Below are 21445 nucleotides of genomic sequence, written 5' to 3' on the forward strand. Positions count from 1 at the left end.
ATGGTATATTCAGTATTCTTCTACAACACCACAATTCAAAGGCATCAGTTCTTCATTCTTCCTTATTCATCATCTAGCTTTCCCATGCATATGAGGCGACTGAAAACACCATGGCTTGGGTCAGGCGCACCTTAGTCTTCAAGATGACATCTTTGCTTTTCAACACTTTAAACAGGTCTTTTGCAGCAGATTTGCCCAATGCAATGCGTCTTCTGATTTCTTGACTGCTGCTTCCATGAGTGTTGATTGTGGGTCGAAGTAAAATGAAATCCTTGACAACTTCGATCTTTTCTCCGTTTATCATGATGTTGCTTACTGGTCCAGTTGTGAGGATTTTTGGTTTCTTTATGTTGAGGTATAATCCATACTGAAGACTGTGTTCTTTGATCTTCACAGTAAGTGCTTCAAGTCCTCTTCACTTTCAGCAAGCAAGGTTGTGTCATCGGCATAACCAAGGTTGTTAATGAGTTTTCTTCTAATCTTGATGCCCCGTTTTTCTTCATAAAGTCCATCTTCTTGAATTATTTGCCCAGCATACAGATTGAATAGGTATGGTGAAAGGATACAACCCTGACACACACCTTTCCTGACTTTAAACCACGCAGTATTCCCATTCTGTTAGATGAACTGCCTCTTCATCTATGTACAGGTTCCACATGAGCACAATTAATTGTTCTGGAATTCCCATTCTTCGCAATGTTATCCATAATTTGTTATGATCCACACAGTCAAATGCCTTTGCATAGTCACTAAAAAACAGGTAAACATCCTTCTGGTATTCTCTGCTTTCAACCAGGATCCATCTGACATCAGCAATGATATCCCTCGTTCCACATCCTCTTCTGAATCCAGCTTAAACTTCTGGCAGTTTCCTGTCAATATACTGCTGCAGCCGCTTTTGAATGATCTTTAGCAAAATTTTACTTATGTGTGATATTAATGATATCGTTTGATAATTTCTGTGTTTGGTTGGATCACCTTTCTTGGGAATAGGCATAAATGTGGATCTCTTCCAGTCGGTTGGTCAGGTAGGTGTCTTCCAGATTTCTTGTTATAGACGAGTGAGCACTTCCAGTGCTGCATCCGTTTGTTGAAACATCTCAATTGATATTCCATCAATTCCTGGAGCCTTGTTTTTCACCAATGCCTTCAGTGCAGCTTGGACTTCTTCCTTCATTACCATCAGTTCCTGATCATATGCTACCTCTTGAAATGGCTGAACATCGACCAATTCTTTTTGGTATAGTGACTCTGTGTATTCCTTCCATCTTCTTTTGATGCTTCCTGGGTCAGTTTAATATTTTCCCTGTAGAATCCTTCACTATTGCAACTCAAGGCTGGAATTTTTTTCTTCAGTTGTTTCAGCTTAGGAAATGCTGAACGTGTTCTTCCTTTTTGGTTTTCTATCTCCAGCTCTCGCACATGTCATTATAATACTTTGTCTTCTCGAGCTGCCCTTTGAAATTTTCTATTCAGCTCTTTTCCTTCATCATTTCTTCCTTTTGCTTTAGCTACTCTACATGCAAGAGCAAGTTTCAGAGTCTCTTCTGACATCCATTTTGCTCTTTTCTTTCTTTCCTGTCTTTCTAATGACCTCTTGCTTTCTTCATGTATGATGTCTTTGATGTCACTCCACAATTTGTCTGTTCTTCGGTCATTAGTATTCAACATGTCAAATCTATTCCTAAGATTATTTCTAAATTCAGGTGGGATATACTCAAGGTCTTATTTTGGCTCTCATGGACTTGTTCTAATTTTCTTCAGTTTCAACTTGAACTTGCATATGAGCAGTTGATGGTCTGTTCCGCAGTCGACCCCGGCCTTGTTCTGATGATGTTGAGCTTTTCCATTATCTCTTTCCACAGCAGTCGTAGATTTTATTCCCGTGTATTCCATCTGGCGAGGTCCACGTGTATAGTCACCATTTATGTTGGTGAAAAAAGGTATCTGCAGTGAAGAAGTCGTTGGTCTTACAAAATTCTATCATGCAATCTCCAGCATTGTTTCTATCACCAAGGCCATATTTTCCAACTACTGATCCTTCCTTGTTTCCAACTTTCACATTCCAACCACCAGTAAATATCAATGCATCCTGATTGCCTGTTTGATCAATTTTAGACTGCAGAAGTTGGTAAAAATCTTCAATTTCTTCATCTTTGGTCCTAGTGGTTGGTGTGTAAATCTGAATAATAGTCTCATTAACTGGTCTTCCTTGACAAAGTATGGATAATATCCTATCACTGACAGCATTGTACTTCAGGATAGATCTTGAAATGTTCTTTTCGATGATCAATGCAATGCCGTTCCTCTTCAAGTTGTCATTCCTGGCATAGTGGACCATATGATTGTCCGATTCAAAATGGCCAATACCACTCCATTTCAGCTCACTAATGCCTAGGATATCGATGTTTATGCATTCCATTTCATTTTTGACAATTTCCAATTTTCCTAGATTCATACTTTGTACATTCCACATTCCGATTATTAGTGGATGTTTGCAGCTGCTGCTTCTCATTTGGAGCCATGCTACATCAGCAACTGAAGGTCTCGAAAGCTTGACTCAATCCACATCATTAAGGTCGACTCTAGTTTGAGGAGGCAGCTCTTCTCTAGTCATATTTTGAGTGCCTTCCAACTTGGGAGGCTCATCTTCCAGTACTATATCAGACAATGTTCCACTGCTATTCGTAACGTTTTCACTGGCTAGTTCTTTGCAGAAGTAGACCGCTGGGTACTTCTTCCTAGTCTGTCTTAGCCTGGAAGCTCAGCTGAAACCTGTCCACTATGGGTGACCCTGCTTGTTATTTGAATACCGGTGGCATAGCTTCCAGCATCACAGCAACATGTAAGCCCCCACAGTATGACAAACTGACAGATGCGTGTATGGGCAGTAGGAAGGCATTTTACAATGGAATGACTTTGTGGAAGCTGTGTCTTAGAAAACTAATCTGACAGAGTTATGAGTACGGTAGTGTAGTGGGTAGGAACGAAACAGACATACCAGCTTGGAGTCTTTTGAACTTTTCTAAATATGAGATAACAAGGGTCTGGTCTACCATGGTAGCAGTCAGAAAGGAAAAGCTGTGAAGAAATCAAGAGACTCTGGAAAAGAAATCACAACTGGACATGATGCCTGACAGAATATGAAGGGTGAGGTACAGAGTAATCAAAGTGAACTCCAAGATTTCAAGTTTAGCAGACTGGAAGAAGGTCATTAGCTAAAACAGAGAAGTTTGGAAGTTGTGCCCCTTGGAGGGGATCTTGAGCATAGTTTTGGGCAGATTGCCTGGCAAGTGATGGTGGCAAATGTTCCATGGACGTAGTAGCTGCCAATGTCTTCTAAAGGGAAGTAGAGCCATAAAAATGGAAAAAATGGTGAAACAATTTAGAAAATTACTCTATCCGATTTAGCAGAAGAATCACACATGAAAATTTTCTCTGAATAATTTTAGTCCAGGTTATAATCAGATAACAATTTGATTAGCATAGATCTATAACTGGATCCTCAGTGGTATTAAACAAAACTTGGAAAAATTGAAGGATGTAATTAGCAAAATTCTGGTATTTTGGTTCCACAATAATGACTTTGAAAATGAGAAAGATTTTCCTAGTATGTAGCTGCTTTTCCTTTTATGTAGCTAGCTTCTGTTCATTTACTGATTCATTTAGTCTCATTTACTGATTCCTCTTACCTTCCCTCCTTCCTTCCAAGACTCAGCCGTTGTATCACTTCTCTATTTAAACTGTCCAATAAAGGAGCACTGTCCAACAGAAAAACGTGAGCCATAATGAGAGCCACATATGTAATGTAAAATTTTCTTGTTAGTAAACACATTTTAAAAAAGTAAAATAGGTAAAAAATTAATCCAATATACCCAAAATATTATCATTTCAACAAGTAATCAAAGTAAAAGTATTAATATCTTAAGGTCCCTAGGTGGTGCAAGGGAGGCTAAGCTAGTTTCAAGGAGCCCTGGTGACGCAAAGGCCTGGTGATCTGCGTTTGTTAAGACTAAGACATTAAAGTGTGTGGTTCACTCCAGAAATGCATTTGGGGGTAGCAGAGGGGAAAGAAAAAAGGAAATACTGAGGGAGCAGTGGAGGGGGAAAAAAGTAAAAAGACTAATGTTCAATTTACAAACACGGCTTAATTCAACAAGTGTTTATTGGGTACAAAGCACTGTACTAGTCATTTTGGTAATGCAAAGATAAGCAACAGTCTCTGGCATCAGGGAACCAAGAGTATGAGTTGAACTAAGCCATACACAAATTATTAAAATATCACTCAGTACTTAAAAGAAATACAAGAAAGAAAACTGACATTAATTGTTTTAATGCGCCAGGGGCACTCACATATGTTATCTCATTGAATCCTAACAAACCTTCCAAAAAATTCCACGTAAGCAAACAAGAACTCGGGAAGTAGGAAACTTGTTCAAGGTCATTAAAGCTAGAAAATTAGTGTAGACTGGCTTTGTCCCCACCCCAAGTCCCGAAGCTCATTCTCCTTTCAGAATACCATTGCTAAGGGGAAGCTCCAAAGAGGGAGTGGGAAGGGAGTAAGTTATGACTGGATACGTCCCAGTTGCGGTGGAAGGAATAAAGAGGTAAGTTATTTGGAGGCGGTACGTAGGTGGACCTTTAGGGATGAACCCGAGATTTGGCCAGTACCAGTGTGAGGAAGACGGAGGGACTTTCAGGCTAAGGAAGTAACCAGAGCAAGTAGCTACTCTCCCAACTCCTTGAGTCTAGGAATCAATTAGGTTGAAAACCAGATATCCGGTGGGCTCCTCACCATCACCGCTACTACCACTTTTCCTTTGAGGCTTTTCCGTGTTCTTCAATTTCACCACTAGGCATCTACAATTTTTAAAATTTGAAAAAAACTCAATGTTTTAAAAGCGACCACTGAGTCCGCAGTACGGCGGGTGGGGGCCAGGCCAGGCACCCCGTTAGATCCCGTCCCCTCGCACACTCTAGCCCAGCAGCAACCTGGGAGCCGTTCATTCCCAGTGAGGGCGAGGAAGGTCCAGGGTCGAAGGGGCGCTGTCTCCCGCCGGCTCGTCGCCGGTAGGAGGCAGGGGTGGCCGGGCCAGGGTCGCCCCCACGCCGTCGCGAGCGGCAGGGCCGAAGGCACACCTGCCTGGCGCGGCGGGGCTCCCGGCGGCTGCGCGGACTGACGTGCCACCCCCCACCCCCGCCGGGCCGCGTGTTTACGTGGAGACGAAGATGGCGGCGACGGTGACGGCGCTATCTGTGCGATCGAGGACCATCCACCAGTGAGCGCGAAGACTTGTTCGACTCCGGGAGGGGGAGCGCCAGGCCCGGCCCTTCTGCTTGGGCCCCGGAGCTTGCCGTCCCACCTCCGTCTGAGTCGACCTTTCCTTTCTACCCTCGACCCCCTTCTGTCTCCCCCCACCCTTCTCCGCAGAGGCCATGGAGGACGAGGAGAGACAGAAGAAGCTGGAGGCCGGCAAAGCGAAGGTAGGAAAGCCGGGCGCAGCCGGGCCTGCGGTGGGAGGAGGCGGCGGCTGGGAAGGGATGGTGGAGGGGAGCCTGGGAAGTGGAGATCGCAGCAGCCACAGTGCACTCGCTGACTGGGAGAAAGGTGCCGCAAGGTCTTTATTTTCCCCTAGCCACCCTTTCCCCTTTTTCCAATAGAGGAAAAAGCCCTATGCTACCACCTAGCAAATTATACTTCCGTGATGATTGGATCGTGTGGCTCTTTCTCTTGAGTGCGCAAATGAAACTCCTGTTTTACTGTATTGCTATTAGCTAGTATTTATCGCCTCTAAATCTCCAACTTTTCACTCTTTTAGGGTGTTTTCTGGGTAGTGCAGGCATTGTGCTTTTCTGGGTGGGGATTTGGGGCTTTTCTTTATTCGGTGGGGGATTTGTGCGCTCATCATCAGCTAGGCTTCTTTAGGTGGCACGCTGGCACTCTTGGGTGTGTGTGATTGGCCTGTAACAGCTGCCACAGCAGTGGCTTGAGGGTGCTACAAGTGCCAGCTGTGAACTTCGCTTTAGGGGCGTTTTTAGAAGCGTGCTTTGTATGTTTGTGTTTGGAGGTCTTTGTCATGGCATGCGCTTTTGTATTGTGTGGAATGTTAATGCAGTGTGTCAATGGAACTTCTGGGCCTTGGTGAGGGGAATGGAGAGAAAGATTCCGTATTCTAAGCAACACCTATGGAATTTCTGCTTTAAATACTTGAAATGTTTTTAGCGGTTTGTTGTACTTATCTGTATCTGGATGAGTCCTGATTGTGTGTGTGTGTATGAAAAAGCCTGTAAACAATGCAGTACAAAATTATAAATATATCCACTCATTGGGCTTCATGAAAAAATTGACATAGACAAAATAGAAATTAAATAGCATTTTTCTTTAAAAAATCACGTTTGAGCATATCTTTTGGCCTCAAAGGTCCTCTTCTCCCTACAATGGAATTACCTTTTATAGATTATATTTTAACTGTCTTATTAGAGGTAATTGTTAACAATCATGATTGAACCACAATTAAATTACAACATAGTTGGCTGTTTTTTCTTTCTTCCTCTTCTTCTCCTCCAAACAAACATACTGACAGAGGAAACCGGGTCAGTGATTTTGGTAATCAATGAAAAAACAATACTGCAGAAATTCATTAGTAGATACTCAAGACAAATTTGTTAATAAATAAGTATGTAAACTAACTTCATGTTACTAAAATATAGTTGACTTTTTCACAAATTCACTCTAAGGTCAAGGCTTAAGGAGCCCTGGTGGTGCAGTGGTTAAAGCACTCAGCTGCTAACCAAAAAGTCGCGGTTTGAACCCACCGGCCCCTCTGTAGGAGAAAGATGTGGCAGTCAGTTGGCATCTGTGAAGACTTACAGCTTGGTGTGATCCCGGAGATCACCTTTCAGCCAAATAATAGGCCTATAAAATAAACAATAACACCCGTGAGGAATGTGCTCCTTAGAACAATCAACTACACCAGACGAAAAGGGCAACATTTGCCCAAAAGCAAAGAAGAGAAGGTAGGAAAGAGCAGGGAAACCGGACGAATGGAAATGGGAATCCAGAGTGGAAATGGGGAGAGTGCTGACACATTGCGGGGATTGCAACCAAAGTCACGGAACAATTTATGTATGGATTATTGAATGGGAAACTAGTTTACTATGTAGAATTTCACCTAAAGCACAATAAAATGTTTTTAAAAGTTTACAGCTTAGAAACCCTATGGGACAGTTCTATTCTGTCCTGTGGGGTCACTGAGTTGAATTGACTCTGCGGCAGTGGGTTTGGTTTTTATAGTTAAGGTCAAGGTTTAAGTTCTTACATGTATCCAGGTAGGTTATTACTTAGAATCTATAAATGGAGGGAAAGAGCAATCAGGTCATCTTCAGAAGCCCAAAGTTGATTACATTTGTAAGCAACCTAAGGGTCTAAGCAAACTCTATCTATGTAGCCAAGGAAGTGGGGCTTAAGTGTGTGCCCCCTTCCGAAAGCACTGAAGTTCTATTTAGACTTAATTATCAACACTTATTTGTCTTTTACCTCAGAATTTTTACTGTCTGTCCCCAAAAGTATCTTTTCTAATATATGTGAAGCAGTCCTACAAAACAGTTTACTTTGGACAAAAACATCTGAAAATAGTTAAAAAAAAAAAAAAACCCGTTGCCGCCTAGTCAATTCTGACTTATAGTGACCCTATAGGACAGAGTAGAACTGCCCCATAGGGTTTCCAAGGAGTGCCTGGTGGATTTGAACTGCTGACCTTTTGGTTAGCAGCCGTAGCAACCACTGTGCTACCGAGGTTTCCCAAAATAGTTAGAGGACTTATTTAAATTACTGGCCGTATGTAGTTGATTTGGCAAAATAGAATTCTAGTTTCTGTATGTGTGTGTTGTTTTTTTGTCTTTGAAAATTGTATCTATTAGAGTAAAAATCTTTTTCTTTCAACTTAAACTTTTACCGTACAAGATTATCCTTTAGAGTTGAGCCCAATATTTCTATTGAGAAGTATATCTGTGAGACTTGTAAGGCAAGATGTGTTTGCAACATTAGCTATACAATATAAAAATACTGGAAGCAACCTTCAAAGACAACATTAGGAGAATCTTTTCTAAGTTATTTATAAATGCAATGGAATAGTTTGCAGCGTTAAAATTATGAAGGCTGATAGGAACATGGAAAATAGAGTGAAATCAAAAATAGTGTATACATTATTATTTCAATTGTATAATAATGTGTGTTTGTAGATTAGAACCGAAAGACTATTATAAATGAAAAATAATTCAGCAAATGTTGAACTCCTATCTTATACCAAGGGATGTAAATATAGAGGTGGTGACACAATCCTTGCTCTTAAGAGACTTACAGTTTAGCGGGAGAGACAGACCTTCGGTAATAGGCACAATGACAGAGAAGGTACATTAGGATTTTCGGTTATTTTTTTCATTTGTTAGAATGTGTTAACTGCCGCTATCTCATCTTTAAGAATTTTTTACAAAGAAAACTCTTATACTATTGATAGTAATGTAGCCTAGCACAATGCCTGTCCGAGGAGCCTAGGTGGCGCAAACAGTTTGCAGTCAGGTGCTAACATTATAGTTGGCTGTTCAAACCCACCCAGTGGCTCCACGGAAGAACGGCTTGGCAAACTGCTTCCATAAAGATCATACCCAAGAAAATCCTACGGAACAGTTCTGCTGTGTAGCACATGGGGTTGTCATGAGTCGGGGGCTGAGTCCACAGTAGCTAACAACAATAACACCAACAACTCAATAAATATGTGCTTCACGAATGAATGAGCAGAAAGGCTCATGTGTTGTCATTACATTTCTACTTTCCTAGCGTGGTTGTAGTGCTGCTTTCCTACCATGCTTGTAATTTAATGACAGTATTCCAGATTTCTCTTAATCGGAAATCTCTTCTTCCTGGTTTTAGAAACCACTTAAAATGATCGTTTCCCAAAACTTATTAGATACTTGGTTCTTCAAATATCTTGTTTGTTCATTGGACTTAAGGATTGTACTTTGTTGGATGATCTAGTTCTATAAACCTCAAATTCTTAGTCTTTCTCTTGGTGACTGACTAGTAAGCAGTTCCAATCTTAATGTTCCATTGAAAAATATCTGTATCTAGACCTTATAAAGATCATTTCTTTTAACCTTGTCATAGATACAGCCCTGGTGGCACAAACGATTAAGCACTTGACTGCTAACCAAAAGGTTGGCAGTTCATACTCACCCAGCGGCTTCGTAGGGAAAAGACCTGGTGGTCTGCTTCCTTAAAGATTACAGCCAAGAAAACCCTATGGGGCAGTTCTACTCTGTCACATGGGGTTGCTATGAGTCTAAAACGACTCAACAGCACCTAACGACAACAACAAAAAATATGCCATGATAGGAAATAAATTATGGTATATGTAGTCATTAAAATAATGTACACAAAGACTTTTTGACTTGGGAAAATGCCCACAAATAATGCCACGTTAAAAAAATTACAAAAACCGGTATATGTACGTATTTATATATGAAGACACCTGAAAGAAAATCACCAAAATATAAGCAGTGGTTATCTTTTGGTAGTAAGGTTATAGGCAATCTTAATTTTCTTTACTTTTTTAATGTTTTCCAAATTCTCTATTGTATATTTCTTTAATGATCAGTAAAAAAAATGTTAAAATGTCACTTTTAAAAATAATAAAGGCTTATCACATAGTGTGATGAAGGACATATTATATTGTATGATCATTGTACAGATCAAGGAAATGAGGCACAGAATAACTAAGTTCCCTAAGGTCCCTCACTTCGGTGTATAGTCTTAGAACTATAATTCTTATACCAGTGCTACTTGTATTATATAAATTAAAGTTGCGATTCTATGTTATTAGACATAAGTCTCCTTTCTGTTTTTTTAGTTCTTACTCGTCTTTTATTGCTGTCGGTTCTCATTGTTACGGACATACTCACCTTGCCTTGCTCCTTCTAATCTGCCTCTTCCCCTGATTTGCTGTTTTAGATTTTGTGATTAGAGAATCCAGGTTACTAATTTGTAAAAACCAAGGGCTAATGGAACTTGGTGCATGGGCTTTTTAACAGTTTAGTTTATTTTTCTGCTGCTTGGAGAGTTTTTGGTTTACTATTGGGTCCTTAGCTGTGTCCTGAGTATTGATACTGCAAGAAGCCTGACCCATGGAGATGTGAGACATTACTGCATTATTAAGTAAATATTTTCAGAGCTGGACTGACCCCATTTACATCATGCTGACCAGGATGACACTAACATAGACTGTCATTGTGTTGAACCAAACTATTCTTACTCCACTTTAAATGACTCCATTTTTCCAAGTAAAATTATTTACCCACTGCCGTCGAGTCGATTCTGACTCATAGCAACCCCATAGAGTTTCCAAGACTGTAAATCTTTGCAGAAGCAGACTGCCACATCGTTCTCTCGCACAGCTGCTGGTGGTTTTGAACTGCCACCTTTTGTTAGCAGTTCACCACTTTAACCATTGTGCCACCAGGGCTCCAAAATTATTTGCAACATTTTATTAAAAAAAAAAAAAAAATTGTAGTATTAGTGAGCAAAATTAATTGAAGACAGTTGTGCATTTAGTAGAAAACTTAACGCCTATAAATTTGCATCAGGTGTACTTTTTTAAGTTCTGTTAATGTAACTCAAATAATGAAACCAAAGTTTTGTACAAAGTATTCAGTATTTTATATAATTGTCATTGTTTGTTCAATAATTATTAAGAATAATTAAAAATATTGCCTGTTGCATTCAGTAGCTTGGTAATTATATGATTTTTGTTTGTTTAATGAGTGTTTTCAAGTTGAACAGTAGTGCTAATTGTATGCAAAAAAGGACAGTGCTCTGTGCAAGTTATATACTAGGTTATTGATGCCAGGACTTTTCAGTCATTGATTCCACTTTGATGACAAAGTTAGTAATGATGTTAATTGTTCTTTGCATATACTACACCACCACTAAGAAAGTTCTCTCTCTCTGTCTTTTAAACTTGCTAGTTTTTTATACTTACGTTTGACATAGCTTACATAGCTTTCAGACTGGTGCAGCAGTTTGATAACTTGATCATTATTGCAACACTGGTTCATTGCTTGTGATTTAAAACTGCATCTTTATGCTTTGTTGGAAAAAAATATGGTTCTTTGGTTATGAGCTTTAAGAGGATAATACAGAGGAAAGAATGGGCAGGACAGGCTCCTTGAAGTGTATATGTTGTTAGGTGCCTTGGAGTGGATTCCGACTCATAGCAACCCTATAGGACAGGGTAGAACTGCCCCGTAGGGGGTTTCTGAGGAGCAGCTGGTGGATTTGAATTGCCAACCTTTTGGTTAGCAGCCAAGCTCTTAACCATTTTAACTAGGGCTCCAGGGAGAAGTGTATATAGTATTATAAAAAGGTATCTGAGAAGAATCCAGCAAATTCCAGAGACAGGAACAGAGAAGTTATTGGGATAAAAGGCTCGTAGGATCCAATGAAGAGATTCTTAGCAAGGAGCTCTCTGGTGTCCTCTCAGTGAAACTGAACATTGAATGATAGCACAAGGAAAAGAGGACATGAAAAACATAGGATACATCCAAGTCCTCTGAATATGACAAGATTGGGGAAAAAAAAAAATTTAAACAAAAACACCTCTTGTTTTTATAAAAGGTTTGTAGTGAGAGCTAAACTATGACTGCAAAATTTCTATTATAGGCTACTGATTATTGAGATGTAAATGAATTTAAATAGAAATATTTAATCATATTTATCTTCTGATATAAAAATTAGCCCCTTTAAATTTAGCATCTCTTTAAAAAGTTGAATTTGGAAACACTACAGAATTTTTGTAAAGTTTATTAAGGTTGTTTTGCATCTGATTTTTTCTTTTTTTTTTGGTGAATTTATAATACTGCTATTTGGCCTGGTAGAAAAGGCACTAGGTTCAGACTTTGGAAACATTATCTCATTGTTCAACATTTTTGAACGCCTACAATAGGCAGCTATGGACTTTTACTTAGCAAGCATTTATTTAAATTACCACAAATCTGTGCCTCATTGTCTTTGGAGATAATCCTATCACAGTATATAGATCTCACAGGTGTTTTGAAGGATAAATGAAATAATAATTGAGAGCTTTTTGAGTTCTTCTCTTGCTAGATATAAAGAAACTATGATTATTTTTTGACCTGTGCAGATTTTCCCGCTTTAGTTAACTTTCAGCAGTGCCAGTTATATCTTCTGCTTCTGATGTGCATGTTAATTGTTAAGCTCTTCATAGTTTATTAATAGAGTCTTGACCCCCAAAGATGACCTTATATAAAAGATTTTGCTTTTTTAATGATAGAATACTAATACTCAGTCTAGAGTAGGGCCCTATTTCCATATTCCTCAAGATGTAGTTTATGAAACACTGGCAGAGGTCACTTGTTAAAAATGCACATTTCTGGGCTCCACCCACACATCTGAATCAGAAACTTTTTAATAAGCACCCTAGGTGACTGTTCCCTAAAGTTTAAGAATTACTACCATAAGGAGAAAATGGACTTAGAGTTTAATACTTTTTAGCAGTTATTTCTCATTTAGCATTGCTAAGTGTTTACAAAGGAGCCCTAGTGGCACAGTGGTTAAAGCGCTGGGCTGCTAACTGAAAAAGTCAGTGGTTTGAACCCACAAACTGCTCCATGGGAGAAAGATGTGGCAGTCTGCTTCCGTAAAGTTTTACAGCCCTATGGGGCAGTTCTATTCTGTCTTATAGGGTCACTATGAGTTGGAATTAACTCGGCGGCAATGGGTTTTTTTTTTTTTAAGTGTTTACAAATTATTTCTGTCATTAATCACTGTGGTTTTTTTTTAAAAAGATAGATCTTTTTTAATCAGCTTCTTATGTAAATATAAATATATATGTGTGTCTGTGTATATGTGCATATACGTATATATATATATACACACACCTATATCCATCCAGTGGGATTATCTTCCACCTTGTATTTTCAGAAGCCCTCTGGGCTCTTCCAAAATTTAAACTCTTGCTTCCTTTGAGTAATAGATTCTTAGTGAGTTGATTAGAGCATGATGCTAAAGTTTGATTTCTGTGTGGGCCGGTGAGTCATTCCATTCCATGGCCAGCTGTTTTACAAGTGCATGCTGTTGGTCGGAAGCGGCACCTGTTGCGTTTTTGGCTTGATCATTATCAATTCATTTCCACTATGGGAAAAAATAACTTAGTCTTTAGTCATGAAAAGTCTGTCATTTTTATATATGAACACAATAGGCCTGTACAGATAATTCACCAGTGTAAGCTATTTTTGTTGTTGTAATATTGACTCCCCTTTTACTTTTAGTGTTTTGGTGATAGTGGTCATCAAAATATATCTTAGGATATTTAGTGCTAGTCTAGGTGCGTTGGGAAGTTTATAAAGCTTTGGTTGATTTACACATGGATTTAACACTATTCAGAAATTTAACTTTGTTCCAGAAGTGGTTTTGCCTGGGTTATTTATTTAAATCTACAGGTTCTTTTGTACTATGTAAAATTCCTTTATCTTCTTTGTTCATGAACAGTGTAGTGTTTGTTTTCAGTTGCCATCAGGGTTATGATTCCTATTTTGGTTTTTTGCTCACTGGGATTTTTATTGGTCCAGAAGTTTCTCTTACAAGTTGTAAGATTTGTTTTTCCTTTTAAGAAATCATTTCTGTAAGCCCCAAAACATATTATTTTGGCTATTCAGAACTACACTAAACTTCACTATACAAAGTCCTTGTTTATAAAGATTTGAATTTATAAATTGTTTTGATTGAATTGGTTCTCTGATTTACAGATCTCTGAAAAAACTAAAGGGTTGTAAAATCTAGGCTCTATTTCTTGATACTGAACACATTATATAAAATTCCTTGTTTTTTACTAAGGATCATTTGGGCCGTGTGATTAGCGTATAGTTATTCCCCAAGGATGTCTCACCTTTACTCAAGTTGGCGTTGCCTTAGTAGTTTCCCCAAGGAAGATAGAGACAGGGACCAATTAAAACTATGTATTACAAATGAAATTTAATCTGTGAAAGCGTGTAGAGGAGTTGGGGAGAGTAAGGGTTCAGCATGGGTCAGTGATCTCAGCTTCATTCCGACAACATTTATGTTTTATTGACTGTAGATGTGTGTGTTGATTTCTTTAGTACAACAAATTAGTAGATGTTCTAAAGGGCATGGTATTAGAAAGTGTGTAAAGACTGCATTAGCAAATATATGAAATAATGATTTTTGGCTGAAAGTTAGAAACACTATTTTCTATTCATAGACCACTTACTGAAAGTATTTTTGATGTAAAATATATTTGCCAAACTAATATTTTATTTTTAATTTGTGTAAGTTCCTTTCATAATGAAAATACACGTATGAACATTCCTCTTGATTGACTTCCCTTTAACAGAAGGGAGCCCTGGTGGCACAGTGGTTAAGAGCTACGGCTCCTAACCAAAAGTTTGGCAGCTCAAATCCATGAGCCACTCCTTGGAAACCCTATAGGGCAGTTCTCCTCTGTCCATTAGGGTTGCTATGAGTCAGAATTGACTCAATGGCAATGGGTTTGGTTTGGTTTTAGAAGAACTCTCACTTTTCTACTTGAAAAATAGAAATTTTTGTAATAGAATTTAAGAAAAATAGAAGATAATGAGGTTTTTTTAGTTGAGAAAATATGTATTTTAAAATAATTCAAAGGGTGAAGTAAGATATAATTTTAATGGGTCTCAGGGTTTGAACCTTATGACAAGAGTCTATATAGTTCTTTTTGTCTAGGATTTAGATGAAAAATTTTTGATGTCTCAGTTTTCTCTTTTCCCTTTCATATACCATTATGTTTTCTAGGCTCAACAGTTTATACTTAGTGAGAAAGCATCTTGGTTGAATATTAAAATCCTTTGAATTCTTTGATTGTTTTCTTTCATCCTACATACTCATAACTAAATCCCATTCTTTTTTTGTTTTTATGCAAAAACTATCTTATGCTTAGCCTTTTCTTCCCATTCGAACACCACTTCCCATTCGAACACCACTTCCCAACAAAATCAGGCCCACATCACCTTACCTTCTATCTGATATCTCTACATCTATTCTGTTTTCTCCAGTTTGTCCTGTACATTGTTACCAAGTTAATCTTAAAAAGTTCTTTTCATTTGGTTACTCCTCTACTCAGTTCTTTTCAGCCTTTCAGATCAAATCCTAGATTTATTCATTCATTTAGCATTTCTTTGAGCCTCTGCTATATGCTAGATAGAGATAGCTTCCGTTGAGTTGATGCCGACATATGGCGAACTTATGACAGCAGAACAAAACATTGCTCAGTCCTGCATCATCCTCACAATCGTTGACATGTTCATGTCCATTGCTGTGGCTGTTGGGCCAGTCCATCTCACTGAGGGTCTCCTTTGTCCTTGCTGTCCCTGTACTTCACCAAACGTGATGTCCTCGATTGATCCTTTCTGATGACATGTCCAAAACAGGTGAGTCAAACTGTGTTCTATTGTGGTTTATAAGGTTTTCATTGGCTAATTTTTGAAAGTAGGTCACCAGGCCTTTCTGTCTAGTCTGTCTTAGTCTGAGCATCACATGGTGGACAGCTGAAACCTGTGCACCATGGGTGACCCTGCTGATATTTGAAATACCAGTGGCATAGCTTCTGGCAACACACAAGCCCACCACACTATGACAAATTGACAGATGTGTTGGCTACTATATGCTAAACCAGTTGTAGTCGAGTTGAATCCAATTAATGGCAACCTATGTGTATCAGAGTAGCACTGTGCTCCATAGGGTTTTCAGTGGCTGGTATTTCAGACATAGATAGCCAGACCTTTCTTCCAGGGCACTTCTGTGTGGACTTGAACCTCCAACCTTTTGGTTAGCAGCCAAGTATGTAACTGTTTGCACCACTGGTTACTGTATGCTAGTCAGTGGGAATTCAGAGACAAAGTCACAGACCGTCCCTAATGCTTTCACATTTTAATAGAGTAGAAAGTCAACCACAATATTATAAGTTTTTAGAGTGAAGGTCAGGGAGTCATTTATTTACTCATTTGGTAAATGTAATTGAACACCTGTCACATGCTAGGCATTGTTCTAGGCTGTGGAATTTGAGAGACATGGACCTCCATTTAGATCGCGGTGGAATCATATGGGAGAGATAACTATTCTAGACTGGAAGGTGGTTAGAGAAGTGTTACCAGAGGATCTAACTCTCAGCTGAATTTTGGAGCATTGATAGGGTTTAGAAGTTAGCCATATTAGAAAGTCTGATGCGGAGGATATTGTCTGAGGCAGAGGAGTCAGCATCTGAAAAGGTGTGGAGGCATGAGAAGATAAGATGCATTAGGAGAACTGTGTGCGGAGTGATGTGGCTAGAGCATAGGGTGCAAGGTGGAGAGTGATGGGAGATGGGGTCTGGGTTAGGGAGGTTGACAGTGGGAGAAAAAAGAAGATGGATTTGATAATAGTAGCCACTATTTTTTGAGCACTTAACTAGCGCTAGGCATTATGCTAAAGAGTTTACTTTTATCATTTCATGTAATCTTTACAACTATTGGAAAAGCTGTAGATACTGTTGCTCTTCTTATTTGACAGGTGGGAAAACTGGAGACTTAAGTACTTTGCACAGAGTAACTAATGGTAGAGCAAGGATTCAAACTCAGTCAGTCTGACACAAGACCTTGTGTTCTCTAACCCTACACCGGTTCTTGTATCTTTGATCAATGTTTAGGAGGTAGGGTTGAGAGAGGCCTTGATAACTGGTTGTAAAGAGTAAGAGATATGGCTCCCAGTTTTCTGACTGTAGCAACTGAAGAGATGTGAGTGCTTGTCTGAGATAGGGAACATGGACAGATTTGGGGGAAATGGGGGATTTGAGTGGGTGAATCTCAAGATAAGGAGTTATTGGGGATGAAAAAAATACTTGAGTGAGATGAAGATGAATTTTGTTTTGGATCTGTTGAGTTGCAGGTGTCTTAGGACATCCTAGAGGAGTGGCCCAGTACATAATTGAGTATGAGTCTGGAACTGAAGACAGAAGCCTATGCTGGAGGTAAAATTTGGGAATCAGGAGCATAAAGATAATACTGACACTTTGGGAATGAGGAGCTCACTCAGGATGCAGACTGAGAGTTGAATCCTGGGAAACACTCATATTTAAAGTGCAGATGAAGGAGAATTATCTGCAAGGGAAACTGAGACACAGCTAGGAGAGGGTGTTGTCTGTAAAACTCAGGGAAGACAGTTTCAAGTAAGGAGGAGTGGCCTTTTGTCAAATGTGAGAAATTTGTCAAATACGAGAAACCAAGTGTGATAAAACTTGAAAAATGGCCTTTAGCTTTAGCAGCAGTTTGGTCAGAGTAGGTACAGTGGAAAGAGAAATTTAGAATCCACATTGCTGCAGGATGGAGAATGAATGGGAGTCAGGAAGAGGAGGTAGCGAGTGTCAGCTATGTTTTTAAGGAGTTTGTGTGAAAAGCAGTATAATGTAGTGATTATGAGCATGGGCTAGAATAGACTGCTTGTAATTGAATCCTGAGTCTGCTATTTACTAGCTTTGTAACTTTAAGCAAGTTAACTTAACCTTTCTGTGTCTCCGTTCCCTACCTGCACAATGAGAATAACATAGTACCTGCCTTGGAATTGTGAGGATTGGGTTAATACATACGAAGCACTTAGAACATTGTCAGACTATAAAAAATGTTTTAGATATATTAACTTGTTGTCATCATTGTCGTTGTCATCATTGTCGTCGTTATCATCATTATGCTGGAGCGCAGAGGATTAGGCATATAGCAGAAAATTAGATTGGAGAAGTAGGCTGGGGTCAGATAATGAGGAGCCGTATGTGTCATTTAAAAGAGTATGGACTTTATCCTGAAAGTAGTGAAAAACTTAAAGAATGTGTTTTTGGCATATTTAACATCCAAAGAGGTTATTCCTTTCTTAAAAAATATATCCCATATTCAGATAGGTATGCTGCCACTGGGTGGCAGTTTTATGCTGTTACTATACAGTTTTTTTTTTTAATGTAAAATAGTGATTTGATGAACATAGCTAATGTAAACAACTTAATTCTAATAGAGCTCTTTAGTTACAAAAACACAGATTGCTGAAGTGAAAGAGAGAAAAGGGAGGATTATTGTAAAGGTACAGAAATTTCAAAGGAAGGTCAGAGAAGTATAGTTGGGTTTCATGCAAACTGAAAAGCCATTAGGATCTGATGCCATTCTCTGTCATCTCTTATCTCACTTTTACAATATCTGATTCTCCTCTCTGTGCAGACCTGTTTCCTTTGCCTACACATAAGCTTGCACATGACCAAAAATGATAGAATGAGTTCCCAAATTAGTTGTTTTCGTGGAGTTTTTCATTATATAAACTTAAAAAAAAAAGGAGGGGGAGAGAAAAATTAGTTAAATAATGGAAGGAAATCTACTCATAGAGTAGGCATCTGGCACCCTGGTGGCACAACAGTTAAGCACTTGTCTGATAACAGAGATTGGTGGTTCAAACCCACCCAGCAGCTAAGTGGCAGAAAGACGTGGTTATCTGCTTCCATAAAGATGATAGCCAAGAAAACCCTATAGGGGCAGTTCTGTTCTGTCACATGGGATCACTATGAGTCAGCTCTGAGTTGGAATCGACTTGACGGCATCCAACAGCAGCATTCATAACCAGCTTAAGAAACACTAGTACAAATACATTTGAAACCTTTCCCCATCTCCTCGCACCCCTCACCACCTGAGATAATGACAATTCCGAATTTTATCATTCCTTTGCTCTTCTATACTACACGTCTATGTGTACATAAACATTATATTGTTTAGTTTTCATAATTTTGAACTTCATTTAAAAAAACCACCACCATCGAGTTGATTCTGACACATAGCAACCCTATAGGACAGAGTAGAACTCTCCCATAGGGTTTCCAAGGCTGTAAATCTTCATAGAAGCAGACTGCCAAATCTTTCTCCCGTGGAGCAGCTGGTGGGCTTTTGGTGAATGCTTTAACCATTGCACCACTAGGGCTCCTTGAACTTTATTTAATGGAATCATATTGTATATATTTAATGATTTGGTTTTTGCTCAGTATTATGTAGAGCATGTTTACTCTTGCACAGTATTTCATTATACAAATATGCTACAGAATCCGTTCTCACATCAATGAATATTTGGGTGGTTCCAGTTTTTTTTTATTATTATGATTGATTTTTTGCTATTACAAAGTCCATATTCTTTTAAATGCCTGAATTCATTTTTGTGTGTCTTCTAATGCACAAAGGAAAGAAAGAAACATGTGCAAGGGTTTCCTCCATATATAGCACATGCCCGTGGCTTAGAGATGTGCAGAGATCATGATCCAGTGTTCCCTCAGTCCTTGGGGAGTAGTGACTATGTTGAGGAATGGAGTAGGAAGAGGGAGTGAAGCCAAATGCAAACCAATATCTATGTAGTTAATATATGCCCAGTTCCATCACATAAATGATTTCTGACTGATGATGTCCTCTGCAACTGTTGATGGACACTGGATATCAGACAGAATGGGCCATTTAACTAACCAGATGTAGTGACTCTTTTGTTCTGTAGTCCATATTTCCTGCAAAAAAAAAAAAAAATGCATATCAGAGAAATAATAGTCTATATTCTATGGCTTGTAAGTGAACAAATTTTAAGTGATAAAATGGGCTGTGCATTTATGCTGCTGAGAGAGATAGTGTCTGTTAGTTGCAGATATATCTTGTTTTAGGGATGCTCCTTTATATGAACTGTACAGTATATTTTTATTTTTGATGAGATTAAACATCGTAATGTGCAGAGACTAGATAAGGTTAATGGCAAAGTGCCATTCTTCTCACTCTTCATTGGTAGCAGTAACTGAGGTGACAGTGAAATGAATCAGAAGCAGGTGGCATCCAACCAGTGGGGTTTAATGGCCTTGTCATTGGGGAAGTGGCAAAGATGGCAAGAGAAACTGATTAAAGAGGCCAGGACAGCAGATTCCTGGGACTCCTGCATTACTTCTGTGTTTTGGAATGAGATTTCTGGTAGGTGTATAGTTGTATAGCATACTTTTAAAATAGTGATATTAACCTGTGGGCCATTTTATTAGTGAATATTCTTTACACATCTGTTGGCAGGGGAGGCAGTGAAAATCTTTCAGATAAGAAGGCAATCACCCATAATCCCATAAACCACAAGTAATTGCTATTAATAATTTGTTTATTCTTGTTTCTCTGCATAAGTATATTTTTAAATGTAATTTGAATCATATTCTGTATGCAGTTTTGTTCTCTGTTTTCCCTTTTTACCCAACTTTATGTTGGGAACATTGTTCTGTAACGTTAAAATTTTTTGAGAACATTATTTTTGATAGTTGCATGATGCTACATTGCATGAATGTGCTGTAATGTAACCATGGACCTGATATATGATCTTTGTTATTTTTGAAGAAACTATGTAAATGTTCTCATGTTCTGAGGAATAGTGCCTAAAATTATTGCTTAGTGCTGCCTCTTTTCTATAAAAATATCTTTTCACTCAACATATATTTATTGAGAGGCTATATGCAGGCACTGTTCTCAGCTTTGATTCTGAGTAAAATTCCCTGCCCTCCCGGAGCTTACCTTCTAGCTACTGGCGTTGAAGTAATAATATAACTTCATGTAATCAGTAACATGAACTTAAAACAATGTTTTGGTAATTTTATGTACTTAGAAGTGATTTGTTCTAAACAGAATAGTAGAACCATTCCACTTTTTATTCTAGATAATCTTTCTTCATTTGTGATCATTTAGTAATGAGTATTGTTTATTGAATAATTTTCTCAAGCAACAGTTTTTGTTTCTTTAACCTTTTTATAATGTAGAATTTTACTTTTTCCCCTGTATAATTAGGGAGGGTAGGGAAAGGAGAAAGAAAGGGAACAACTGAAAAAAATTTCTCAAAAAAAAAAAAGTTAAAACTTTAAGAAATCTTAAAAGATGCTTCTAATGTATCTTCTCATTGTACAACAGTTCTGTCTAGGATACGGGTCTTGTCCCGTGTCATGTAGCTAGTTTATTAGAGTTTTTGTAGGCACAACAGTCCAGTACTCTATTATATATAATCCATATGCGGTGTGATAGATCACTTTTGTGTGGGGCCTTTCTAGCCATGGTCTTGTAACTCCACCCAAATGATTGGACGGGACTCTGCAGATATGGTAATTGTAGTCCACCGAAGGGATTGGTCATTTTTACCATCCCACAGGGCTTGAGCTGAGCTATCCCAGAAGCAGAAAAGAGAAGAGCCCACCACCACCAAGGAAGAAGAGACTGGCAGGAGAGACCCACAGGAGACGGCACAGTGGGCTTTCCGGATCCCGGAAGCAAGAAAGCTGAGTGCCTTTGGGCAGATACTGAGGGCCAGACAGAGGCGTGCCTGTGAGCA

The 21445-nt window shown here is 38.8% G+C and overlaps 1 protein-coding gene across 5 annotated transcripts in view; it reads left to right on the forward strand.

Annotated features, from left to right (window-relative positions):
- Positions 1 to 5248: 5248 nt before the first annotated feature.
- The window catches only part of AKAP9 (A-kinase anchoring protein 9), a 136916-nt gene continuing 120719 nt past the window's right edge, over positions 5249 to 21445 (forward strand). For all 5 annotated transcript variants that reach the window (XM_023724639.1, XM_023724643.1, XM_023724641.1 and 2 more), the window contains exon 1: positions 5249 to 5484. In XM_023724639.1, the coding sequence (XP_023580407.1) occupies positions 5437 to 5484 (48 nt within the window). In that variant the 5' untranslated portion in view covers positions 5249 to 5436. The remainder of the gene's footprint in view (positions 5485 to 21445) is intronic.

This window comes from Trichechus manatus, unplaced genomic scaffold, assembly GCF_000243295.1.
Source record: "Trichechus manatus latirostris isolate Lorelei unplaced genomic scaffold, TriManLat1.0 scaffold00253, whole genome shotgun sequence".
NCBI lineage: Eukaryota > Metazoa > Chordata > Mammalia > Sirenia > Trichechidae > Trichechus > Trichechus manatus.